At 45.7% G+C, this 21,089-nt stretch overlaps 1 protein-coding gene across 2 annotated transcripts in view; it reads right to left on the bottom strand.

The window, feature by feature from the left end:
* Nucleotides 1–13,530: 13,530 nt before the first annotated feature.
* Nucleotides 13,531–21,089, bottom strand: part of lbr (lamin B receptor) — a 47,626-nt gene continuing 40,067 nt past the window's right edge. For both annotated transcript variants that reach the window (XM_041805731.1, XM_041805732.1), the window contains exons 13-14: nucleotides 17,366–17,488; nucleotides 13,531–15,372 (exon numbers count right to left, since the gene is read on the bottom strand). In XM_041805731.1, the coding sequence (XP_041661665.1) occupies nucleotides 15,212–15,372; nucleotides 17,366–17,488 (284 nt within the window). In that variant the 3' untranslated portion in view covers nucleotides 13,531–15,211. The remainder of the gene's footprint in view (nucleotides 15,373–17,365; nucleotides 17,489–21,089) is intronic.

The raw sequence follows: 21,089 nt of genomic DNA, 5'->3' as shown, positions 1-21,089 counted from the left end.
ACATCTTACTGGTTCAGGAGACACACACCAGCTCTGATAATGAGAGTCAGTGGAGAAGAGAGTGGCCTGGGCAGGCGAGTCATAAGTCCAGCTGTAGTGGAGGGGTCGGGGTCCTTTTCTCTAGAGGGTTTGTCCCTGCTTCATGTGAGGTAGAGGAGGTCATAGAAGGCTGTTTACTGAAGCTCAGAGTTCAGTATGAACACATTTCCTTCACTCTGATTAATGTCTATGTTCCATGCCATGCTGTGGAGAGATTACATGTGTTAAATGTTCTGTGTGACACAGCAGCTCTGAGGACTTTTTATTCTTGGGGGGGGATTTTAACTGTACAGAGAACCCAGGTCTAGACCGGAACCACCAGGAGCCTCACAGAGCCTCTTCACTGAGACTCAGACAGCTGTGTGAGAAACATGAGTTAGTGGACGTGTGGAGGTGTTACCATAGCAACCACAGACAGTACACATGGAGCCACTGTAGAGATAACACACTCTCTTTAGCCAGGTTAGATGGCTTTTATTGTTTCAAGCACCATGTTAGTGTCTTTAAAGGCTGCTCTATTAGCCCTGTAGGTTTCACTGACCACAGCCTCGTCTGTTGTTCTGTGTTTATTAAAAATGTCAGGCTGAACAGTGCCTACTGGCATTTTAATACTGCTCTGCTGCAGGACAGGGCCTTCAGGTCTGCCTTTGAGTACTTCTGGCTCCAGCATAGGGACCAGAAACCTGGTTTTAACTGTGTTCAGCAGTGGTGGGATTTTGGTAAAAGTCAAACTAAACACCTTTGCCAACAGTTCACTCGTAATGTCACAAAGAACATGACCAGATCTCTGACAGATCTAGAGACTGAGGTGGTAGAGCTGCAGGATTTAGTAGATGCCACAGGAAATCAGGGACATTTAGCCTCCCTAAAGTCTAAAAAGTCGGCGTTAGCCAGCCTGCTGGGCGTTACAGCACAGGGGGCTCTGGTCAGATCCCGGTTCCTGGATGCCACACAGATGGATGCTCCGTCTAAGTTCTTCTTTGGGCTGGAGAAGAAGAATGGACAGAGGAAAATGATACACTCTCTACGCTCTGAGAGAGGAGGTTTTATCTCAGAGTCCTCTGAGATGAGGAAATATGCCTCCAGTTTCTATAAAGACTTGTACACGAGTGAACTGGCGGACCATCCTGAGGTGTACGAGTCCTTCTACACTGGTCTTCCTCAGGTCAGCGCTGAAGATAACCTGAGGCTGGAGGCTCCACTGTCTCTGGAGGAACTGTACTCTGCTCTGATGAGTCTGCAGAACGGCAGAGCTCCAGGCATCGATGGACTACCTGTGGACTTTTACAAGTCGTTCTGGTCCGTGATTGGAGAAGATCTGCTGGAGGTTCTCAGAGATAGTTTGGAGAACGGTCGTCTGCCTCTGAGCTGCAGGAGAGCGGTCATCACTCTGCTGCCAAAGAAAGGAGACCTGCAGGAACTAAAGAACTGGAGACCGGTCTCTTTGCTGTGTGCGGACTATAAAATCTTGTCCAAGGTCCTGGCGTCCAGACTCAGGCAGGTGATGGGGTCCATCATCCACACCGACCAGACCTACTGTGTGCCCGGCAGGCTCATCAGTGATAATATCACTCTGATCCGGGATGTTTTGGAAGTCTCTAGTTCATTGGCTGTTGACACTGGTCTTATTTCCATAGACCAGGAAAAGGCCTTTGATCGGGTTGAACACCAGTATCTGTGGCGCACGCTCAGCGCCTTTGGGTTCAACCCATGCTTCATAGCCAAGATCCAGGTTCTGTATTGTGACATTGCGAGTGTTCTGAAAATGAATGGAGGTCTGAGTGCTCCTTTTAGTGTGCAGAGAGGGGTCAGACAGGGCTGCTCCCTGTCTGGGATGTTATATTCTGTAGCCATTGAACCTCTGCTCCACAGACTGAGGTCTGCTCTCTCTGGTGTTCGATTCCCTGGCTGTGATGTGTGTTTGAAACTGTCTGCTTATGCTGACGATGTCATTGTTCTGGTTAACAGGCAGACAGACATAAATGTATTGAAAGAAACTGTAGAAATGTTTGGTCTGATTTCTTCTGCCAGAGTAAACTGGATGAAGAGTGAGGCTGTGATGGTGGGAGAGAGGCTGCAGGGTCAGCTCAGTCTGCCTGGAGGTCTCACCTGGAAAACAGGAGGCCTAAGATATCTGGGAGTTTTTCTGGGGAATGACCTGTTCAAGCAGAGAAACTGGGAGGGAGTGTTAGAGAAGGTCAAAGGTCGTCTGAGTAGATGGAAATGGTTACTGCCTAAAATGTCATTTAAAGGTCGGGTATTGGTTGTGAATAATCTTGTATCTTCTGCTCTGTGGCACAGGCTCGCCTGTGTTGATCCTCCATCCTCTCTCCTGTCAGATATTCAGAGGGTATTGGTTGATTTTTTCTGGGACAGGTTACACTGGGTTCCTCAGAGCGTGCTCTTCCTCTCTAAGGAGGAAGGGGGACAGGGTTTAGTCCACCTGGCCCGCAGGGGCCACGCTTCGCCTCCGGTCTGCGTTCAGAGACTGCTCACTGGGCCTGCAGACCTGGTGTGGAGGCCGCTGGCCTGCTGTATCTTACAGCGCTGTGGAGGACTGGGACTGAGCTCCTCACTGTTCCTGATGGATCTAAAGACTGTGAACATGTCGTGTCTTCCTGGATTTTATCAGAGCGTTTTTAAAGTGTGGAACATGTTGATCAAACAGAGACCTGGACACTCGGACTCTCTACACTGGCTGCTTAAAGAGCCGGTGCTGTACGGGGGGCGTTTGGACTGTCCTGGCTGGGTCGGATCAGCTCTGACCGGGACGTTGCTCCGTGCTAAGGTCTCCACGCTGGGGCAGGTGGTGGAGCTGGCGGGACCCCAGCTGGACCGTCCGGCTGATCTGTGCTCTCGTCTGGGGCTGAGGTCTTTTCGTGTTGTGGGTCAGCTGTTGACCCACTGGAGACGGCAGCTGGCTGGAGAGGAACTTTCTATGCTGGTGGATTATAAAAACGGTTCTCTGATGCCGGACCAAACCGACCCCTTTCCTGCATGCTCTTTAACTCCGGATTTAAAGGACTGTTCCGGCGTTTTCCTGACTGGCCCTGCAGCCGTGTCTCTGAGCGACACTGCAGGGAAAACCTTCTACAGACTGTTGGTGAAGGCCATCAACAAAAAGACCCTGAATGGGCGCAGTGACACCCCCTGGAGGACTTATCTAGGGTTTAGTCCTGATCTGAGACCTGCGTGGAGGTCCCTGTATAAGCCTCCACTAACTAAAAAACATGCAGACTTACAGTGGAGGATCCTCCACGGGATCATAGCTGTGAACTCCTTTATTTCTGTGATTAATGCCAATGTTCAGAGCGCGTGTCCTTTCTGTGAGCACAGAGAGACGCTGTTTCACTGTTTCATGGACTGTTCCCGTCTGATCTCTCTCTTTGCTCTCCTCCAGAGGGTTTTTAAGGGTTTCAGAGAGGTCTTCACCGAGACAGCGAACTACACCAGACACCAGAAACATAAATGTCAGCTGTTAAACTTTGTCCTTGGTACGGCTAAGATGGCTGTTTATGTGAGCAGGAAGAGAAAAGTGGATGAAAGTGTGGACATGGATGTTAGACTGCTGCTGGTGAAGATGATCAAGGCCAGGTTAGTGCTAGATTTTAGCTTCTACAGAGCCAATCAGGATCTAGAGGGGTTCCAGGCAGTGTGGGCTCATGACGAGGTGCTGTGCTCTGTTCAACAGGATCTGTTGGTGTTTGGAGATGTGTTGATGTCTGTCTGATTGTTTTTACATGATGTAAACTGTTTTTGTACAGAATGAAGACTGATTAATAAAGGTTTGGTTAAAAATCAAAATCTCTCTCTCTCTCTCTCTCTCTCTCTCTCTCTCTCTCTTTCTCTGTCTTTCTCTTTCTCTCTCTCTCTCTCTCTTTCTCTGTCTCTCTGTCTTTCTCTCTCTTTCTCTGTCACTCCCTCTCTCTCTCCCTCTCTCTCTCTCTTTCTCTCTCTCTCTCTCTCTTTCTCTGTCTCTCTGTCTGTCTCTCTCTCTCTCTCTCTCTTTCTCTGTCTTTCTCTCTCTTTCTCTGTCACTCCCTCTCTCTCTCCCTCTCTCTTTGAGTGGATTCACAGAAACCTGAATGTCTCAGTAAAACTGCAGTGGAATAGAAACTCAGGAGCAGAGCTGCTCTTCTTTGATGTCTGATTAATCTGACTATTGTGCTATATAATAAGACCAGAGCTGGCCTTTCAGGAAGAGTTCAGCTCTCTCACTGAGGATGTGGGTTACCATGGAAACAAATTGACAGTTTATCAGCGGCAGCTTCCTTCTCCTGCGAGGTTATATTTACATAACCGCCTCAAGGTGTCCCATTTATTTGGCACATTCAGCGCTGAGGACTGGACTGAGTCTCTCCACTCAGTTTTACCTGACAGCTTCAGGAACCTACAGCTCTAACCAGTATCTATGGAAACCTGTCAAATGGCCAAAATGTAGGGGCCAGCAGTGTAACATACATTAAAAGTTATGTCATGGACAAAAGTATTAAGACGCCTGGGACTGTAATGACTCTATTAAATGTTGGCCTCCCCGTTGCAGCTTTAACAGCCTCCATTCTCTGCACTCTTCCACAAGATCTTGGAGTGTTTCTGTGGGAATTTGTGCTCATTTATGAGGCCAGACACTGATTATTGGACTACAAGGCCTGGCTCACAATCTCTACTTCAGTTAATCCAAAGGTGCTCGATGGGGTTAAGGCCAGGCTCTGTTCCAAGTTCTTCCACCAAACTCCTCAACCCATGTCTTTATAGTCCTTCTTTGTGCACTGGGGTTTTGGGAAGGCCCCTTTCTAGTCCAACAGGGACTAGAAAGGGGTCTTCCCTAAACTGCTGCCACACAGTCGGAAGCATAGCATTGTCCTGAATGTCTTGGCCTGCTGAAGCATTAAGATTGGCCTTCACTGGAGATAAGGGGTCTAGACCACACCCTGAAAAATAGCCTCCTCCGTTGCTGTTGTTCCTAAACTCCTCCACTGTCTAATGATATCACTTGCAGCTGACCTAGAGTATCCAGCAGGGATGACACTTCAAGAATCATCTTACTGCAAAGGTGGTATCATCACAGAACCACACTGGAAGTCTCTGAGCTCTTCAGAACGACTCTAAGATCACAGATGTGTAAATGTAGTCTGCATGGCTAGGTGATGATTTTATTCACCTGTGTGATTTTAATAATTGACAGGTGTGGCCAAATACTTTTGTCCATATAATGTATATCAGTGGTGTGTGTAAGTGAATCTGTACACTCAGCCTTTAATGATAACAAATGTTCTCACAGTTGTGATTTAAATTCAGTGTTAAGCCTCAGCTCTGTCTTTCAGATTAAGGGATGAGTGTTTTTCTTCTGTTTTTCTTCTGTTATTTTGTCATCTCTCCCTCTATGTTCTTGTTTTTTCTAATAATTATTCTCTTGCTGAGTTTCCTGTGTTTCCTGCTTGTTCCTGTTCCTGTTTAATTTCCCTCCTGTTTGATTACTCTGGTCTGTGCCTCCTCTCTCTGGTCTGTCTCACCTGTCTCTGGTCTGTCTCACCTGTCTCACCTGTCTCTGCTCTGTCTCACCTGTGTCTGGTCTGTCTCTGGTCTGTCTCACCTGTCTCTGGTTTCTCTCACCTGTCTCTGGTCTGTCTCTGGTCTGTATCACCTGTCTCCGGTCTGTCTCTGGTCTGTCTCACCTGTCTCTGGTCTGTCTCACCTGCCACTGGTCTGTCTCTGGTCTGTCTCACCTGTCTCTAGTCTGTCTCTGGTTTCTCTCACCTGTCTCTGGTCTGTCTCTGGTCTGTCTCACCTGTCTCTGGTTTCTCTCACCTGTCTCTGGTCTGTCTCTGGTCTGTATCACCTGTCTCCGGTCTGTCTCTGGTCTGTCTCACTTGTCTCTGGTCTGTCTCACTTGTCTCTGGTCTGTCTCACCTGTCTCTGGTCTGATCCACCTGTCTCTGGTCTGTCTCACCTGTCTCTGGTCTGTCTCACCTGTCTCTGGTCTGGACAACCTGTCTCTGGTCTGTCTCACCTGTCTCTGGCCTGTCTCTTGTTTGTCTCACCCGTCTCTGGTCTGTCTCTGGTCTGTCTCACCTGTCTCTGGTCTGTCTCACCTGCCTCTGGTCTGTCTCTGGCCTGTCTCTGGTCTGTCTCACCTGTCTCTGGTCTGTCTCACCTGTCTCTGGTCTGTCTCTGGCCTGTCTCTGGTCTGTCTCTGGCCTGTCTCTGGTCTGTCATTGGTCTGTCTCACCTGTCTCTGGTCTGGTCCACCTGTGTCTGGTCTGTCTCACCTGTCTCTGGTCTGGTCCACCTGTCTCTGGTTTCTCTCACCTGTCTCTGGTCTGTCTCACTTGTCTCTGGTCTGTCTCACCTGTCTCTGCTCTGTCTCACCTGTATCTGGTCTGGTCCACCTGTCTCTGGTCTGTCTCACCTGTCTCTTATCTGTCACTGGTCTGGTCTACCTCTCTCTGGTCTGTCTCACCTGTCTCTGGTCTGTCTCTGGTCTGTCTCACCTGTGTCTTGTCTGTCTCCCCTGTCTCTGGTCTGTCCTTGGTCTCTCTCTGATCTGTCTCTGGTCTGTCTCACCTATCTCTGGTCTGTCTCTGGTCTGTCTCTGATCTGTCTCACCTGTCCCTGGTCTGTCTCTGGTCTGTTTCAACTGTCTCTGGTCTCGTCCACCTGTCTCTGGTCGGTCTCACCTGTCTCTGGTCTGGTCTACCTCTCTCTGGTCTGTCTCACCTGTCTCTGGTCTGTCTCACCTGTCTCTGGTCTGGTCCACCTGTCTCTGGTCTGTCTCTGGTCTATCTCACCTGTCTCTGGTCTGTGTCTGGTCTGTCTCACCTGTCTCTGGTTTCTCTCACCTGTCTCTGGTCTGTCTCTGGTCTGTATCACCTGTCTCCGGTCTGTCTCTGGTCTGTCTCACTTGTCTCTGGTCTTTCTCACTTGTCTCTGGTTTCTCTCACCTGTCTCTGGTCTGTCTTTGGTCTGTCTCTGGTCTGTCTCACCTTTCTCTGGTCTGTCTCACCTGTCTCTGGTCTGGTCCACCTGTCTCCAGTCTGTCTCTGGTCTGTCTCACCTTTCTCTGGTCTGTCTCACCTGTCTCTGGTCCGTCTCACCTGTCTTCGGTCTGTCTCTGGTCTGTCTCACCTTTCTCTGGTCTGTCTCACCTGTCTCTGGTCCGTCTCACCTGTCTTCGGTCTGTCTCTGGTCTGTCTCACCTTTCTCTGGTCTGTCTCACCTGTCTCTGGTCCGTCTCACCTGTCTCTGGTCTGTCTCTGGTCTGTCTCACCTGTCTCTGGTCTGGTCCACCTGTCTCCGGTCTGTCTCTGGTCTGTCTCACCTTTCTCTGGTCTGTCTCACCTGTCTCTGGTCTGTCTCACCTGTCTCTGGTCTGTCTCTGGTCTGTCTCACCTTTCTCTGGTCTGTCTCTGGTCTGTCTCACCTGTCTCTGGTCTGGTCCACCTGTCTCCGGTCTGTCTCTGGTCTGTCTCACCTTTCTCTGGTCTGTCTCACCTGTCTCTGGTCCGTCTCACCCGTCTTCGGTCTGTCTCTGGTCTGGTCCACCTGTCTCTGGTCGGTCTCACCTGTCTCTGGTCTGGTCTACCTCTCTCTGGTCTGTCTCACCTGTCTCTGGTCTGTCTCTGGTCTGTCTCACCTGTCTCTGGTCTGGTCCACCTGTCTCCGGTCTGTCTCTGGTCTGTCTCACCTTTCTCTGGTCTGTCTCACCTGTCTCTGGTCCGTCTCACCTGTCTTCGGTCTGTCTCTGGTCTGTCTCACCTTTCTCTGGTCTGTCTCACCTTTCTCTGGTCTGTCTCACCTTTCTCTGGTCTGTCTCACCTGTCTCTGGTCTGTCTCACCTGTCTCTGGTCTGTCTCTGGTCTGTCTCACCTTTCTCTTGTCTGTCTCACCTGTCTCTGGTTTCTCTCACCTGTCTCTGGTCTGTCTCTGGTCCGTCTCACCTGTCTTCGGTCTGTCTCTGGTCTGTCTCACCTTTCTCTGGTCTGTCTCACCTGTCTCTGGTCCGTCTCACCTGTCTCTGGTCTGTCTCTGGTCTGTCTCACCTTTCTCTGGTCTGTCACACCTGTCTCTGGTCCGTCTCACCTGTCTCTGGTCTGTCTCTGGTCTGTCTCACCTTTCTCTTGTCTGTCTCACCTGTCTCTGGTTTCTCTCACCTGTCTCTGGTCTGTCTCTGGTCCGTCTCACCTGTCTTCGGTCTGTCTCTGGTCTGTCTCACCTTTCTCTGGTCTGTCTCACCTGTCTCTGGTCCGTCTCACCTGTCTCTGGTCTGTCTCTGGTCTGTATCACCTGTCTCTGGTCTGGTCCACCTGTCTCCGGTCTGTCTCTGGTCTGTCTCACCTTTCTCTGGTCTGTCTCACCTGTCTCTGGTCCGTCTCACCTGTCTCTGGTCTGTCTCTGGTCTGTCTCACCTTTCTCTGGTCTGTCTCTGGTCTGTCTCACCTGTCTCTGGTCTGGTCCACCTGTCTCCGGTCTGTCTCTGGTCTGTCTCACCTTTCTCTGGTCTGTCTCACCTGTCTCTGGTCCGTCTCACCCGTCTTCGGTCTGTCTCTGGTCTGGTCCACCTGTCTCTGGTCGGTCTCACCTGTCTCTGGTCTGGTCTACCTCTCTCTGGTCTGTCTCACCTGTCTCTGGTCTGTCTCTGGTCTGTCTCACCTGTCTCTGGTCTGGTCCACCTGTCTCCGGTCTGTCTCTGGTCTGTCTCACCTGTCTCTGGTCCGTCTCACCTGTCTTCGGTCTGTCTCTGGTCTGTCTCACCTTTCTCTGGTCTGTCTCACCTTTCTCTGGTCTGTCTCACCTGTCTCTGGTCTGTCTCTGGTCTGTCTCACCTGTCTCTGGTCTGGTCCACCTGTCTCCGGTCTGTCTCTGGTCTGTCTCACCTTTCTCTGGTCTGTCTCACCTGTCTCTGGTCCGTCTCACCTGTCTTCGGTCTGTCTCTGGTCTGTCTCACCTTTCTCTGGTCTGTCTCACCTGTCTCTGGTCCGTCTCACCTGTCTTCGGTCTTTCTCTGGTCTGTCTCACCTTTCTCTGGTCTGTCTCACCTTTCTCTGGTCTGTCTCACCTGTCTCTGGTCCGTCTCACCTGTCTCTGGTCTGTCTCTGGTCTGTCTCACCTGTCTCTGGTCTGTCTCTGGTCTGTCTCACCTGTCTCTGGTCTGGTCCACCTGTCTCCGGTCTGTCTCTGGTCTGTCTCACCTTTCTCTGGTCTGTCTCACCTGTCTCTGGTCCGTCTCACCTGTCTTCGGTCTGTTTCTGGTCTGTCTCACCTTTCTCTGGTCTGTCTCACCTGTCTCTGGTCCGTCTCACCTGTCTTCGGTCTGTCTCTGGTCTGTCTCACCTTTCTGGTCTGTCTCACCTGTCTCTGGTCTGGTCACCTGTCTCTGGTCTGTCTCTGGTCTGTCTCACCTTTCTCTGGTCTGTCCACCTGTCTCTGGTCCGTCTCACCTGTCTCTGGTCTGTCTCTGGTCTGTCTCACCTTTCTCTTGTCTGTCTCACCTGTCTCTGGTTTCTCTCACCTGTCTCTGGTCTGTCTCTGGTCCGTCTCACCTGTCTTCGGTCTGTCTCTGGTCTGTCTCACCTTTCTCTGGTCTGTCTCACCTGTCTCTGGTCCGTCTCACCTGTCTCTGGTCTGTCTCTGGTCTGTATCACCTGTCTCTGGTCTGGTCCACCTGTCTCCGGTCTGTCTCTGGTCTGTCTCACCTTTCTCTGGTCTGTCTCACCTGTCTCTGGTCCGTCTCACCTGTCTCTGGTCTGTCTCTGGTCTGTCTCACCTTTCTCTGGTCTGTCTCTGGTCTGTCTCACCTGTCTCTGGTCTGGTCCACCTGTCTCCGGTCTGTCTCTGGTCTGTCTCACCTTTCTCTGGTCTGTCTCACCTGTCTCTGGTCCGTCTCACCCGTCTTCGGTCTGTCTCTGGTCTGGTCCACCTGTCTCTGGTCGGTCTCACCTGTCTCTGGTCTGGTCTACCTCTCTCTGGTCTGTCTCACCTGTCTCTGGTCTGTCTCTGGTCTGTCTCACCTGTCTCTGGTCTGGTCCACCTGTCTCCGGTCTGTCTCTGGTCTGTCTCACCTTTCTCTGGTCTGTCTCACCTGTCTCTGGTCCGTCTCACCTGTCTCTGGTCTGTCTCTGGTCTGTCTCACCTTTCTCTGGTCTGTCTCACCTGTCTCTGGTCTGTCTCACCTGTCTCTGGTCTGTCTCTGGTCTGTCTCACCTGTCTCTGGTCTGGTCCACCTGTCTCCGGTCTGTCTCTGGTCTGTCTCACCTTTCTCTGGTCTGTCTCACCTGTCTCTGGTCCGTCTCACCTGTCTTCGGTCTGTTTCTGGTCTGTCTCACCTTTCTCTGGTCTGTCTCACCTGACCTGTCTTCGTTCTGTCTCTGGTCTCTCTCCCCTGTCTCTGCTCTGTCTCAACTTTCTCTGGTCTGTCTCACCTTTCTCTGGTCTGTCTCACCTGTCTCTGGTCCGTCTCACCTGTCTCTGGTCTGTCTCTGGTCTGTCTCACCTGTCTCTGGTCTGTCTCTGGTCTGTCTCACCTGTCTCTGGTCTGGTCCACCTGTCTCCGGTCTGTCTCTGGTCTGTCTCACCTTTCTCTGGTCTGTCTCACCTGTCTCTGGTCCGTCTCACCTGTCTTCGGTCTGTTTCTGGTCTGTCTCACCTTTCTCTGGTCTGTCTCACCTGTCTCTGGTCCGTCTCACCTGTCTTCGGTCTTTCTCTGGTCTGTCTCACCTTTCTCTGGTCTGTCTCACCTTTCTCTGGTCTGTCTCACCTTTCTCTGGTCTGTCTCACCTGTCTCTGGTCCGTCTCACCTGTCTCTGGTCTGTCTCTGGTCTGTCTCACCTTTCTCTGGTCTGTCTCACCTGTCTCTGGTCCGTCTCACCTGTCTTCGGTCTGTCTCTGGTCTGTCTCACCTGTCTCTGGTCCGTCTCACCTGTCTTCGGTCTGTCTCTGGTCTGTCTCACCTGTCTCTGGTCTGGTCCACCTGTCTCCGGTCTGTCTCTGGTCTGTCTCACCTTTCTCTGGTCTGTCTCACCTGTCTCTGGTCCGTCTCACCTGTCTCTGGTCTGTCTCTGGTCTGTCTCACCTTTCTCTTGTCTGTCTCACCTGTCTCTGGTTTCTCTCACCTGTCTCTGGTCTGTCTCTGGTCCGTCTCACCTGTCTCTGGTCTGTCTCTGGTCCGTCTCACCTGTCTCTGGTCTGTCTCTGGTCTGTCTCACCTTTCTCTGGTCTGTCTCACCTGTCTCTCCTGTGTTTTCTCATAGAATCCTCCAGAGCAGCTCATCTCAGTAGGAGGTCCAAATGTCAGCATCTACCTAAAACACCTGTCTGTTCATAAACCTGTCTAAATTTGAATAGGAAACAATGTGAATGAAGCAAATACATTCACAGATTCATGATTTATTGGTTTAATAATGCAGCTCATATCTGATCTCTTTAAACTGTCCAGAGCTTAGAAAGAGTATTTTTTTCTGCTTTTAGAGTCCTAGTGTTTGGTGCATCTGATCATCTCTGTTGTGGTTTTCACTGTGATTTATGTGTTTTTCTTCTTTTTAAACATCCTGATGTCCTTCCTCTGTAAAATACTCTTACCTGAAAGTCCATGGCTGAGGATCTTTGATGGTGTTTACTCATGCAGTCGCGTTGATATGAAGTCCTGTAGCCAGGAGATGGTGCTGTTCCTCATTATAACTGTTGGTGCTGTGGGTCAAACTGAATCAGAACTGACACTTCCTGCCAAAATACTGAAGACTAGCTTTGATAAAATGTCAAATTTATTCCTGCCAATTATGTAGTTATGGCTGTGATATCTCAGTTTTAAAACATAATGGAGCCATGGCCACACCTCTGCACACCTTATTTTTAAACATGTCATTTTCCTAACATAATTCAATCGAAAAAAAAAGTTTTATTTTGAATTTGCAGAAAAGGATCTGCTAAATAGCTCTCATAACTCAAACAGTAAATGCATTATTAGAAATGCTTTTCATTTTCACGTGTGTGCGTTTTTTAATCACAAATTAAAAAGAATATTCAATTATCTAATTTGCCATTTTACTTTCAATTGCATTTCATTTACAAAATTTTTGACATTATTCTAATGAAGAAAAAGACATTTACTTTTTAATTTTCTGAAAATTTGCTGCTTAAATGCCCTCGTTATTTAACAAGGGAAAATCTCAACTCACAGCCAGAAAATTCTAATTTGTGGAAATGAGATTCTACAAAAAATTCAAATAGAAAAATTGCCATAAAATGACATTTTAAATTGCATGAGACATTTCTGGCTGATAATCCAAGAGAAAAATAATTTATCAGATTGTATACAAAAGGTTAGTTGTTGATCATGTGGATTAGTCAGAGGTCTCACAAAAAGCTGTATCAAATCTGATGCATTCAGCTTTGGAGGGTTATATTAGCTTTCAACCTTCTGGTTTCCACATTGGAGTGATACTTCACAGCTTCAAGTGAGGATGATGAAGAGTAAGAGTGAATCCCATTCCTACCCCTTAGCCCTGATCTTAGTCCCTCCCCTTGGTTTAGCTCGATCACGTCAGGTGAAGGGGTGTCCCAGTTCTCTTTTAATCTAGGGCTAGGGCTAAGGGCCGAGGGCTACTAGCCCATGAACGGAAGATTTTCCAGGACCACACTTGAAACCAAGGGGTATGATGAATTTCCCTCCGTGCTCTGTGTTTAATTGTGAAATGGCACAAGAGACTACAAAGGAGGCGCATAAACGTAAAAATGTTTTTGGCATCATGATAATAGAACACACAACAGTTCTGTTTTCAATCTTCAGCCATTGGGGATGGGAGTTTATTTTTCGGTACGTACGAGTGTGAACCAGGGCTATTTACTGTGTAAATACATGGAGAAGATCAACATGAAGCTTTATCACCTCTGATGCCGCAGCTTTATCAGCAGTGATGATCAACAGCAGTGAAGTGGCGTCTCGTTTCTTAAGGGAAGGTTTTCACCCCGACAGCTCTGTTTCAGAGGGTCTCAGAGGTCCCCAAACATGCCTGTGAAGTTTGTAGCTGTAAAAACACTCCACACATACTTTCTAACACATATCTGTGTTAGAAAAACCTCAAAAGGTGATTTATGTCCCCTTTAAGGGGTAGAAATGGGATTGGCCCAAGGATGCACCAGTACCAGGTCTGAGTGCTGATGAAGCACTGCCTGGTGTGTGCTACTGTCCAGAGCATGTTAGCCTCTCGTTATGTGAGTATACAGTCAGAGCTGCTGTCTGCTGTGTGGTTATACTTCAACATAAATGAGGATGACGGGAGGATGAAGAACATCTGACATGAATGTGAGCAGTCAGCAGTTGTACTGGTTTTAGGTCTGTATAAGTGTACTGGTTCATGAAGAATGCCATCCTCATGCTGCTGCCATCTGAACACAGTGCCACACCTTCTTAATTTGATGCAAACAGCATCCCTGACAATCACAGAAGAGGAAAGTCAGCCTAGGATAAACACTCAGAGTCCACAGAAAGCCAAAAAAGAAATACTGTAATCTTTATTTATGCTGCAACATTTGTACAGATAAGCTTATCCCAGCCACTGTAACAGGTCTGATTAATCCTGGGGACCATCTGATCAACACAGACTTTTCTGTCTTTCTTACAGGTCTACTTACATCTTATTGCTTCTTTCTTCAACAGGCAAATCAAGTTTTTTAAAGTTGAACAAATGTTTGTGAAGCAGAGTGAGCTGTGGCCATACAGGAATGTGTCATCTCAAGTATCAAACAGAATTCCTCAGGGTGTAGCACACCGTTTTACATTTGTCGTGTACAATCATCTAGAAACACGACAGATCTGGGTGTAAACAGAACTAGTGGTCAATATTCAGTGGTTAAATTACAATAAAAAATAAAAACAACAGCAAAATTAAATATCTAAAGAGGAACATTACTATGATCACTACTTCTTCTGAAAATAACATGATTAAAAACAAACTATTTACATGTTATTCAGTCAGCACAGCATAAAAACAAATGCTACGTGGTCTAGTTTATATATTGCTACTTCGGTTCTCTTCTAGAGCTGCACATGCGTAGAAATACTTGTAATAGCAGAGGTTGTAAATGCTAAATCAATCAAGAGCCCTGCATGTTGTCACAGTATGAACTTTAAATTGTCATATGATCTGGGAAATTAAAGCTGAACGAGGTTATTCATGTGGCAGTGGAGATTATCAATAAAGAAATTCACAATAATAAAAATCACTTCAGAAACGAGCAGAAACAAAAGCTCAGAGTTTAAAACGCTGAAAATAAAATGAACCTGGGAGTTTTGAACATGAGGATGGGTGCCACAGACTGTGGTGAAGCAGTCGAATGTGGCTGGTTTTGATTTGATAAGCATTGACGTCACACTCATAATCACAGCCACCGTGTCCCGCTGGGAACAGAGGAGGCGAACCTGAGGTAGCAAAGCCAATTCAAACACACTTTGGAATCAAAAATACAAGAAAATAAAACCTATCACGCATTAGTGCATTTTCTCAAAATCATTTTCACACTTTCAAGTCAAAACTACAAACTTCTAGAACATTTTACACAACAAAATTATTGAGACAGTTCTTCTAATTCAACTTTTTGACTGGTCCTGAGAGAACGCGAGTTCTAAATCCTCTGTACAATTCATTCATTTTCAGTCCCAACCTTCATAATATACACAAGCTGGTTCATTATTGTAAAAGGGTTCTTACAAAATTATTCATAATCGCCAAGCTGGTACTGTTACGTTTGAAAACGGAAGCTAGACAGTCAAATTTAGCAAAAACTTTGCAAGCTGTAAGATTCTTCGTGCAGTATAAAAACAAATGTGTATATACAAAAATATACATCCTAAAAAGACATTCCTAAGCAGAGGCGTTTTCTTTTTCTCCCCCATTTTGTAAACCTTTAAAAGGACATTTTGAGTGTTTTTTTTTTATTAAAAAAGGCAATTCTTCAAAAAGTCCGTTACACCAATGAGCGTCATTTTTTTTCTCTCATGAAAAAAATCACTGAACTGCAGCGCCTGCAGTCCACAGAAGATTTTTAAAAATTCTTTGTCAAGAAAAATAAAAAGAATAAAAAATCCAAATACAAATCAGTCAGTCAATCCACTCTTATTTGGGCCGTAATTCTGGGTCAAAAAAGGCCTCAGCTCTGGAGTGTCCGTCCGTCCGTCTTCTTAGTAGACGCGGGGAATGATCCGGTAGCGAACAGTTCGGCAGTACTCGTCCCACGCCGAGCCATACTTCCTCCTGCAGTCGCTCATGTCGCGGGAGTCTCGGTGCACCAGCAGGATGATGAAGTAGATCATGTAGTACCATGGAAGGAGGTGGCTACAGCCTGAACGGGACAGGAGACGAGGGTCACAAACCATGTCAACGATCTGCTGTCGCTTTAAACAAGAACAACCTCACAGCTTTTCAAATACACCAGCAGAGAACTTCTTTGTTTCAGTTTCTGCTGTTCTGTTTACAACTCTATGAAGCCACAGGGATCATATCCGAGACTTCAGTGAAAACACCTGTCCCTAAAAAAAGCCCTGATCGATACAACCACATTCATGCACAGATAAAAGAGGGATGCACTTTCCCTCTCTGTTAACTGTGGTTAATCTGTGGTCTGAGCTTTGGTAGGTCACACCTGCTTATGCTGCTCTCATTTACCTCCTGGCCATCTACCCCCAGAGAGCTCTGGGCTCTGCCACGCAGCATGAGCCCTCTATTAAGAACCTGACCCTGGTATATCTGGGATTTTCCACTAGAAAAAAACAGAAAAAGCAGGCCGTCTTATTCAGGATGTAGGCATTTAAATGCAAATACACTTTTATAATAAAACATAAAACCTCTAATAGGGCTGAATGATTTTGGCCAAAACGATAAAACATAATTTTAATCATGATTAATAATCACAGATTTAAATTTAATACACAATATTTCATTGCTTCTTCTGTATTTTAAAATCCTTCTACCAGCATATTCTCAGGGCCAGACTGGGACCAGAGCTCCACCGTCCTCTAACAGCCTAAATAAGAAGACTGAGACCTGCTGCTGAGTCTTCCTCCTCATCTAAGAATGGATTCATCCAGTGGTATGTAACATTTTAGCTGCCTTGTCTTTTTACGGTCTCACGCCTTGTGTACTTCACTTCCTGTTTGAAAACCGGCCCTATTTTGAAAGTTAAACAGACCAACCTTTGGTTTGGTGACAGTAATGAATGTCTGCGACAGATTCATTCTGCTGGCAGTAGTTTCCACATAAAGAAAAAAGGAGAGGCTCATAGTTGACGTACAGACTGGTGGATGACATTAAAATGGTCTGCAAATAAACATTTTTATAAGAGAATATTCACCAAACATGATAAAAAACAAAACTTGATTTAAACAGGATAATGTATTTGAATAAAACAGAGCCTACTGGTGAAGCACGTGTAAATAATCACCAACAAATGAGTTACTTTGATTGTTGAAAGGTCAAAACTGGGACTGTGATTACATTTATTGACTGTGGCGCTGGTTTAGCTCAGTTGGTGGAGCGGGCTAGATTGAACAAAGGAGCTGGCTGCAGCCTGTGGGTGTGGCCTCAACCTAATCTGACCCCAGTGACTGAAATGGAAGTTTCCTACTGATTTTAATATTTTGAAGGATTTTATATTATTAATGCCTGATTTCAAATGATTAGAACCTAAGGTCAATTTTATGTGCTAGATTTGTCATTTTCTATAGAAACGTATGGTCATGTGAGTCTTGTAGACCTTGTAGGTCTTGTAGGTCATGTAGACCTTGTAGGTCTTGTAGGTCATGTAGACCTTGTAGGTCTTGTAGGTCATGTAGACCTTGTAGGTCTTGTAGGTCATGTAGACCTTGTAGGTCTTGTAGGTCATGTAGACCTTGTAGATCATGTAGGTCTCGTAGACCTTGTAGGTCTTGTAGGTCCTGTAGACCATGTAGACCATGTAGACACTGAAGCTGGCTTGCTCTTTCACTGGAAGAATCCTGGTTTTGTGCTTTTCTTCTATTTGCAGTTTTGCATTGATGTCTCAGAGAAAATGACAACAATGGTGGTCCCCTTTCACAATAATTAAATAATGCTGCAAATGCAATGATTCATTTAACCACCAGATGGTGCTGTTTGATTTCAACACAGTGAAGAAAACCACTTTTCCCCTACAACACTAGTAAAGGCAGAGGGTGCACACTGATAAACCAGCTCAACAATAAAGAGCTTCATGCTACACTAAGCACCTGTTTGATTTTTGGCACTAGTGCTTTACTTAAGACTGATTCCTTATCACATTTTATCCTTTTTATGTGTGTTTTAGACGTAAATCCACTCACCACAAGGCAGGGACCAGGCCAGAGCCATGATAAGGTCTCCCAGGTAGTTGGGGTGTCGGACCACACCCCACCAACCCGACACCAGCAGACTCTTTCCTGTAGCTGTGGGGATGGTCTTCAGATCTGGACAGAGCAGAAGAACATGAGACACGCTGGAACCTTACAAACTTATTCACTGGATTTCCTCAACAAGTTCTGCTTGAATAATGAGGAAACATACTCTCAGAAAACAATGTACTTTCTCTCTTTTTTTTTTTTTCACACTTTTTATTTTGTGAGCTTTTTTCATTTATAAAGACGTAGGTGGAACACCAATGCACATTAACAAAAATAAAAGAACAGACAGTGGAGCATGCTGGAGATGGAATAATAATACAGTCCTTTACGAGTTCATCAAAGTTCAACGTCAGAGATAGCACTCCCGTCTTCTGCTGTAAATTGAATCCATTTGAACCACCTATTAGTGAAATCTGCTCCTCTAAGTCTTAGTGAAAAAGTTATTTTCTCCATTTTGTATATTTCAGACACAATTTCCATCCATTCCTTGATGTTTGGGAGCTCAGGTTTATAGCATCTTCTTGAAATTGATTTTTTACAAGCCACAAGCAGTATCTTACACAAATACCAGTCCTTTTTAGAAACATTTTCTGTAAACAAACCAAAATACAACAGTTTCACATCATGTGGTATTGCATACCCTAAAATCTTTACCAGAGTTGCTACAATCTTTACCCAGAATAACTGAATTTTTGGACATGTCCAAAAGATATGGGAGTGATTGGCTTCGATGTGCCCACTCTGTCTCCAACATGGGTTATGTGTTTTAGATTGTTGATTTTTAATGTGTGGGGTTATAAAATAACGTACCAAATTCTTCCATTCAAATTCTCTCCATTTCTTGGAGCTTGTAGATGAGTGTTGTGTGCTCCACATCGACCACCAATCCTCCTGTGGTACTTCCACCTGAAGCTCTTTTTCCCATTTTTATTTGATATATTCAGTGTTATTTCCTTTCTGTATCTGAAAAGCCTGGTAAAGTTATGAAATTAGCTTTGCATCATACTGCTTATATGCTTTTGAAAAAATATCTAACATTGTATTGTCCTTCTTACATATTTCTGGTTTAATCTTTTTATCATAATAATCTCTTATTTGGAGATATCTGAAAAAATCGCTGTGCTGAAGATTGAATTCTTTCTGCAGCTGGGCAAAGCTTTTGAATTCCTTCCCCTTATTAATGTACATATCGCAGTAATGCCTTTATCCCACCATTGTTTAAAACCTGAGTCACTAATTCCTGGTTTAAACTGAGGATCCAAAGCAGGCCAAATTAATATTTTGATATCTCGCTCCATATCATACTCCTTGATTATCTTGCCCCAGATACTGAGAGATTGTTTGATAATTATGCTTTTAGTTTTTTGGCTCAATTTGCTTGCCTTGTCTCCAAGAGATGACTGAAGTTGGAAAGCCTCAAGTTTAGTCTTAGTGTCGTTCCATCTTGCCTGGTAATGAGGACAACATCCACAAACAAGAAATCTTACCTGAGCTGCATACAGTATTGCCTCAAGTTGGGAAGGGACATCCCACCTTCTTCCTTGTTTAATAAAAGTGTTTTATACCTCACTCTTGGCTTCTTGCCATTCCAAATAAACCTGGATATTAGTTTGTCCCATGATCTAAATTGTGTTTCAGGGATAATAAATGGAATAGATTGAAATAAAAACAGTAATCTCAGTAAAAAATTCAGCTTTATCACCTCAATTCATGTACCAAAGTCTAGATTGAATGTTGACCAATGTCTAATGTCTTCTGGATTCTATTATTTATCTTGTTATAATTAATTTCTGAGATTTTGTCTAAATCCTTTGCAATTGTAACCCCTAGGTATTTAATTTTATCTTCCATCCAGTTAATTTCATATTGATCTTTTATTGACTGATTAGGGACCTGACAGAGGAACTTCCAGCTTACGCAGTCAAAGGCCAGGCTAACTAACACAGCACTTTTACCCTGTTTTTGGATCTGATCTATTATATGAAGAGTACGCCGGATATTATCTTGGGTCTGCCTGCCTTTGATAAAACCTGATTGGTCTTCGTCAATTATGTCTGTCATAAAATTTTCAAACCTCTTAGCAATAATTGAAGTAAATATTTTATAGTCAACGTTTAGAATTGAGATGGGTCTATAAGACTCACATAATTCTTTGTTTTTACCTTCCTTTGGTATAACTGATATAACTGCTTCTTTCCATGATGGTGGAAGCTTACCTTCTTTAAGAGTCAGATTAAAAGAATTGAGAAGTAAAGGTGTTAATTCTTCCCTGAACACTTTATACCATTCACTCGGGTATCCATCGCTTCCTGCAGCTTTATTTGGTTTTAATCTGCTAATGGCATCATCTAATTCTTTTTTAGTAATGTTAGAGATCAGCATTTTATTTTGTATTTCACCTATGGCTGGTAAGTCTAAAGAATTAAGAGAAATGTACTTTTCTCTTATAACAACAAGTAATAACACTAAAAGTTCCCATGGAACCAAGCAGGCACTCAAGTATCTGTCAAAAATGAAGATTTAGTCAAAATAAGTGTACTATTTGTCAGATATTTTCATTTACTAAAACAAGCTGGCCCTGTTTCATAGAAACAATCAAATGTGGACTAGTCATCCTGTACAAAGAAGTGTTACATCCCCAAACCTAATCCTAAAATCCTGAAATTACCCTACAATGCTGCTTAGTAGACGTTTTGGCCCAGACCCAGAACACCCCCTGACCGGACCACCAAACCTGCAATGTCCACATAGGACAACTGAACCGCCCACCGAAGCGCCGCGGGTTTGCTCTGACCGCCGGCAAGCAACCTCGCCCACTGGAAGCGAGTCTAGAGCGCTGCACTGCGGCGCCCAGCCCTAATCAGCAGGCAGAGATCACGGGAGAAGTGCGAGTTCACACAGGAATAGCATGTCAACAGCGGACTATTTTACCTTGTAGGCTTAATTTTTCCTCTTTTCCGTGATATTATTGCTTCCTCCACTGGGTGAGTACATCAGGGAGTAAAAAGGTTCATGTTTGCTTAAAGGATCTGTGGTTTTATAGAAAATTCTTTGGCTAAATATCCTCAAAAGTAAACTTTTCCTCGTCAATGGCGCCGTTGTAGCTCTGTGACCCACTGACCTCTCGGTGACCCTTTGCTCTCGCTGCAGGATGAGACGTAATGTTGATAAAGTGATAATTTAATATCAGGAGTCCGTGCATTGTGTTTTATCTTGAAAGAACCAGATAGTCTATGCCTGCGACTTCCTCTTCTGGAGCTTTGTGATCGATGGGTATTGATGTGGTTTGGCAGCGGCCTGCACTGAAAGACCCTCAGTGTAACAAGAATAAAGCAGAGCCAAGTGGCGCTCTAGGAACGCACCGCTGCCAAATGGAGCGCGGGCTGTGGAACTGCTCTGATAGGCTCGAGAGGGAGCGATGTTCTCCACAGTACGAGTGACTGGTGTATCGCGGCGTGGTCGCTGTACGTGGAGATTGGAGGTAACTCTAACTCTACTTATTTTTAATCACATTTACGGGTAGGGTGTCCAGATCCTGGCTGGAATGGAGGGGTGGTCTGAAGGGCTATGGTCCTCTGAGTTCAAACAAGCAGTTTAAGAAAACTGCCTGTAGTAGAGATATCCAGGAATGTCACTGCATCTGCTTATGTAAATGCTGTCCACAGCT

The sequence above is a fragment of the Cheilinus undulatus genome, linkage group 14 (assembly GCF_018320785.1).
Source record: "Cheilinus undulatus linkage group 14, ASM1832078v1, whole genome shotgun sequence".
NCBI lineage: Eukaryota > Metazoa > Chordata > Actinopteri > Labriformes > Labridae > Cheilinus > Cheilinus undulatus.
This window is presented reverse-complemented; position numbering and strand designations above follow the sequence as displayed.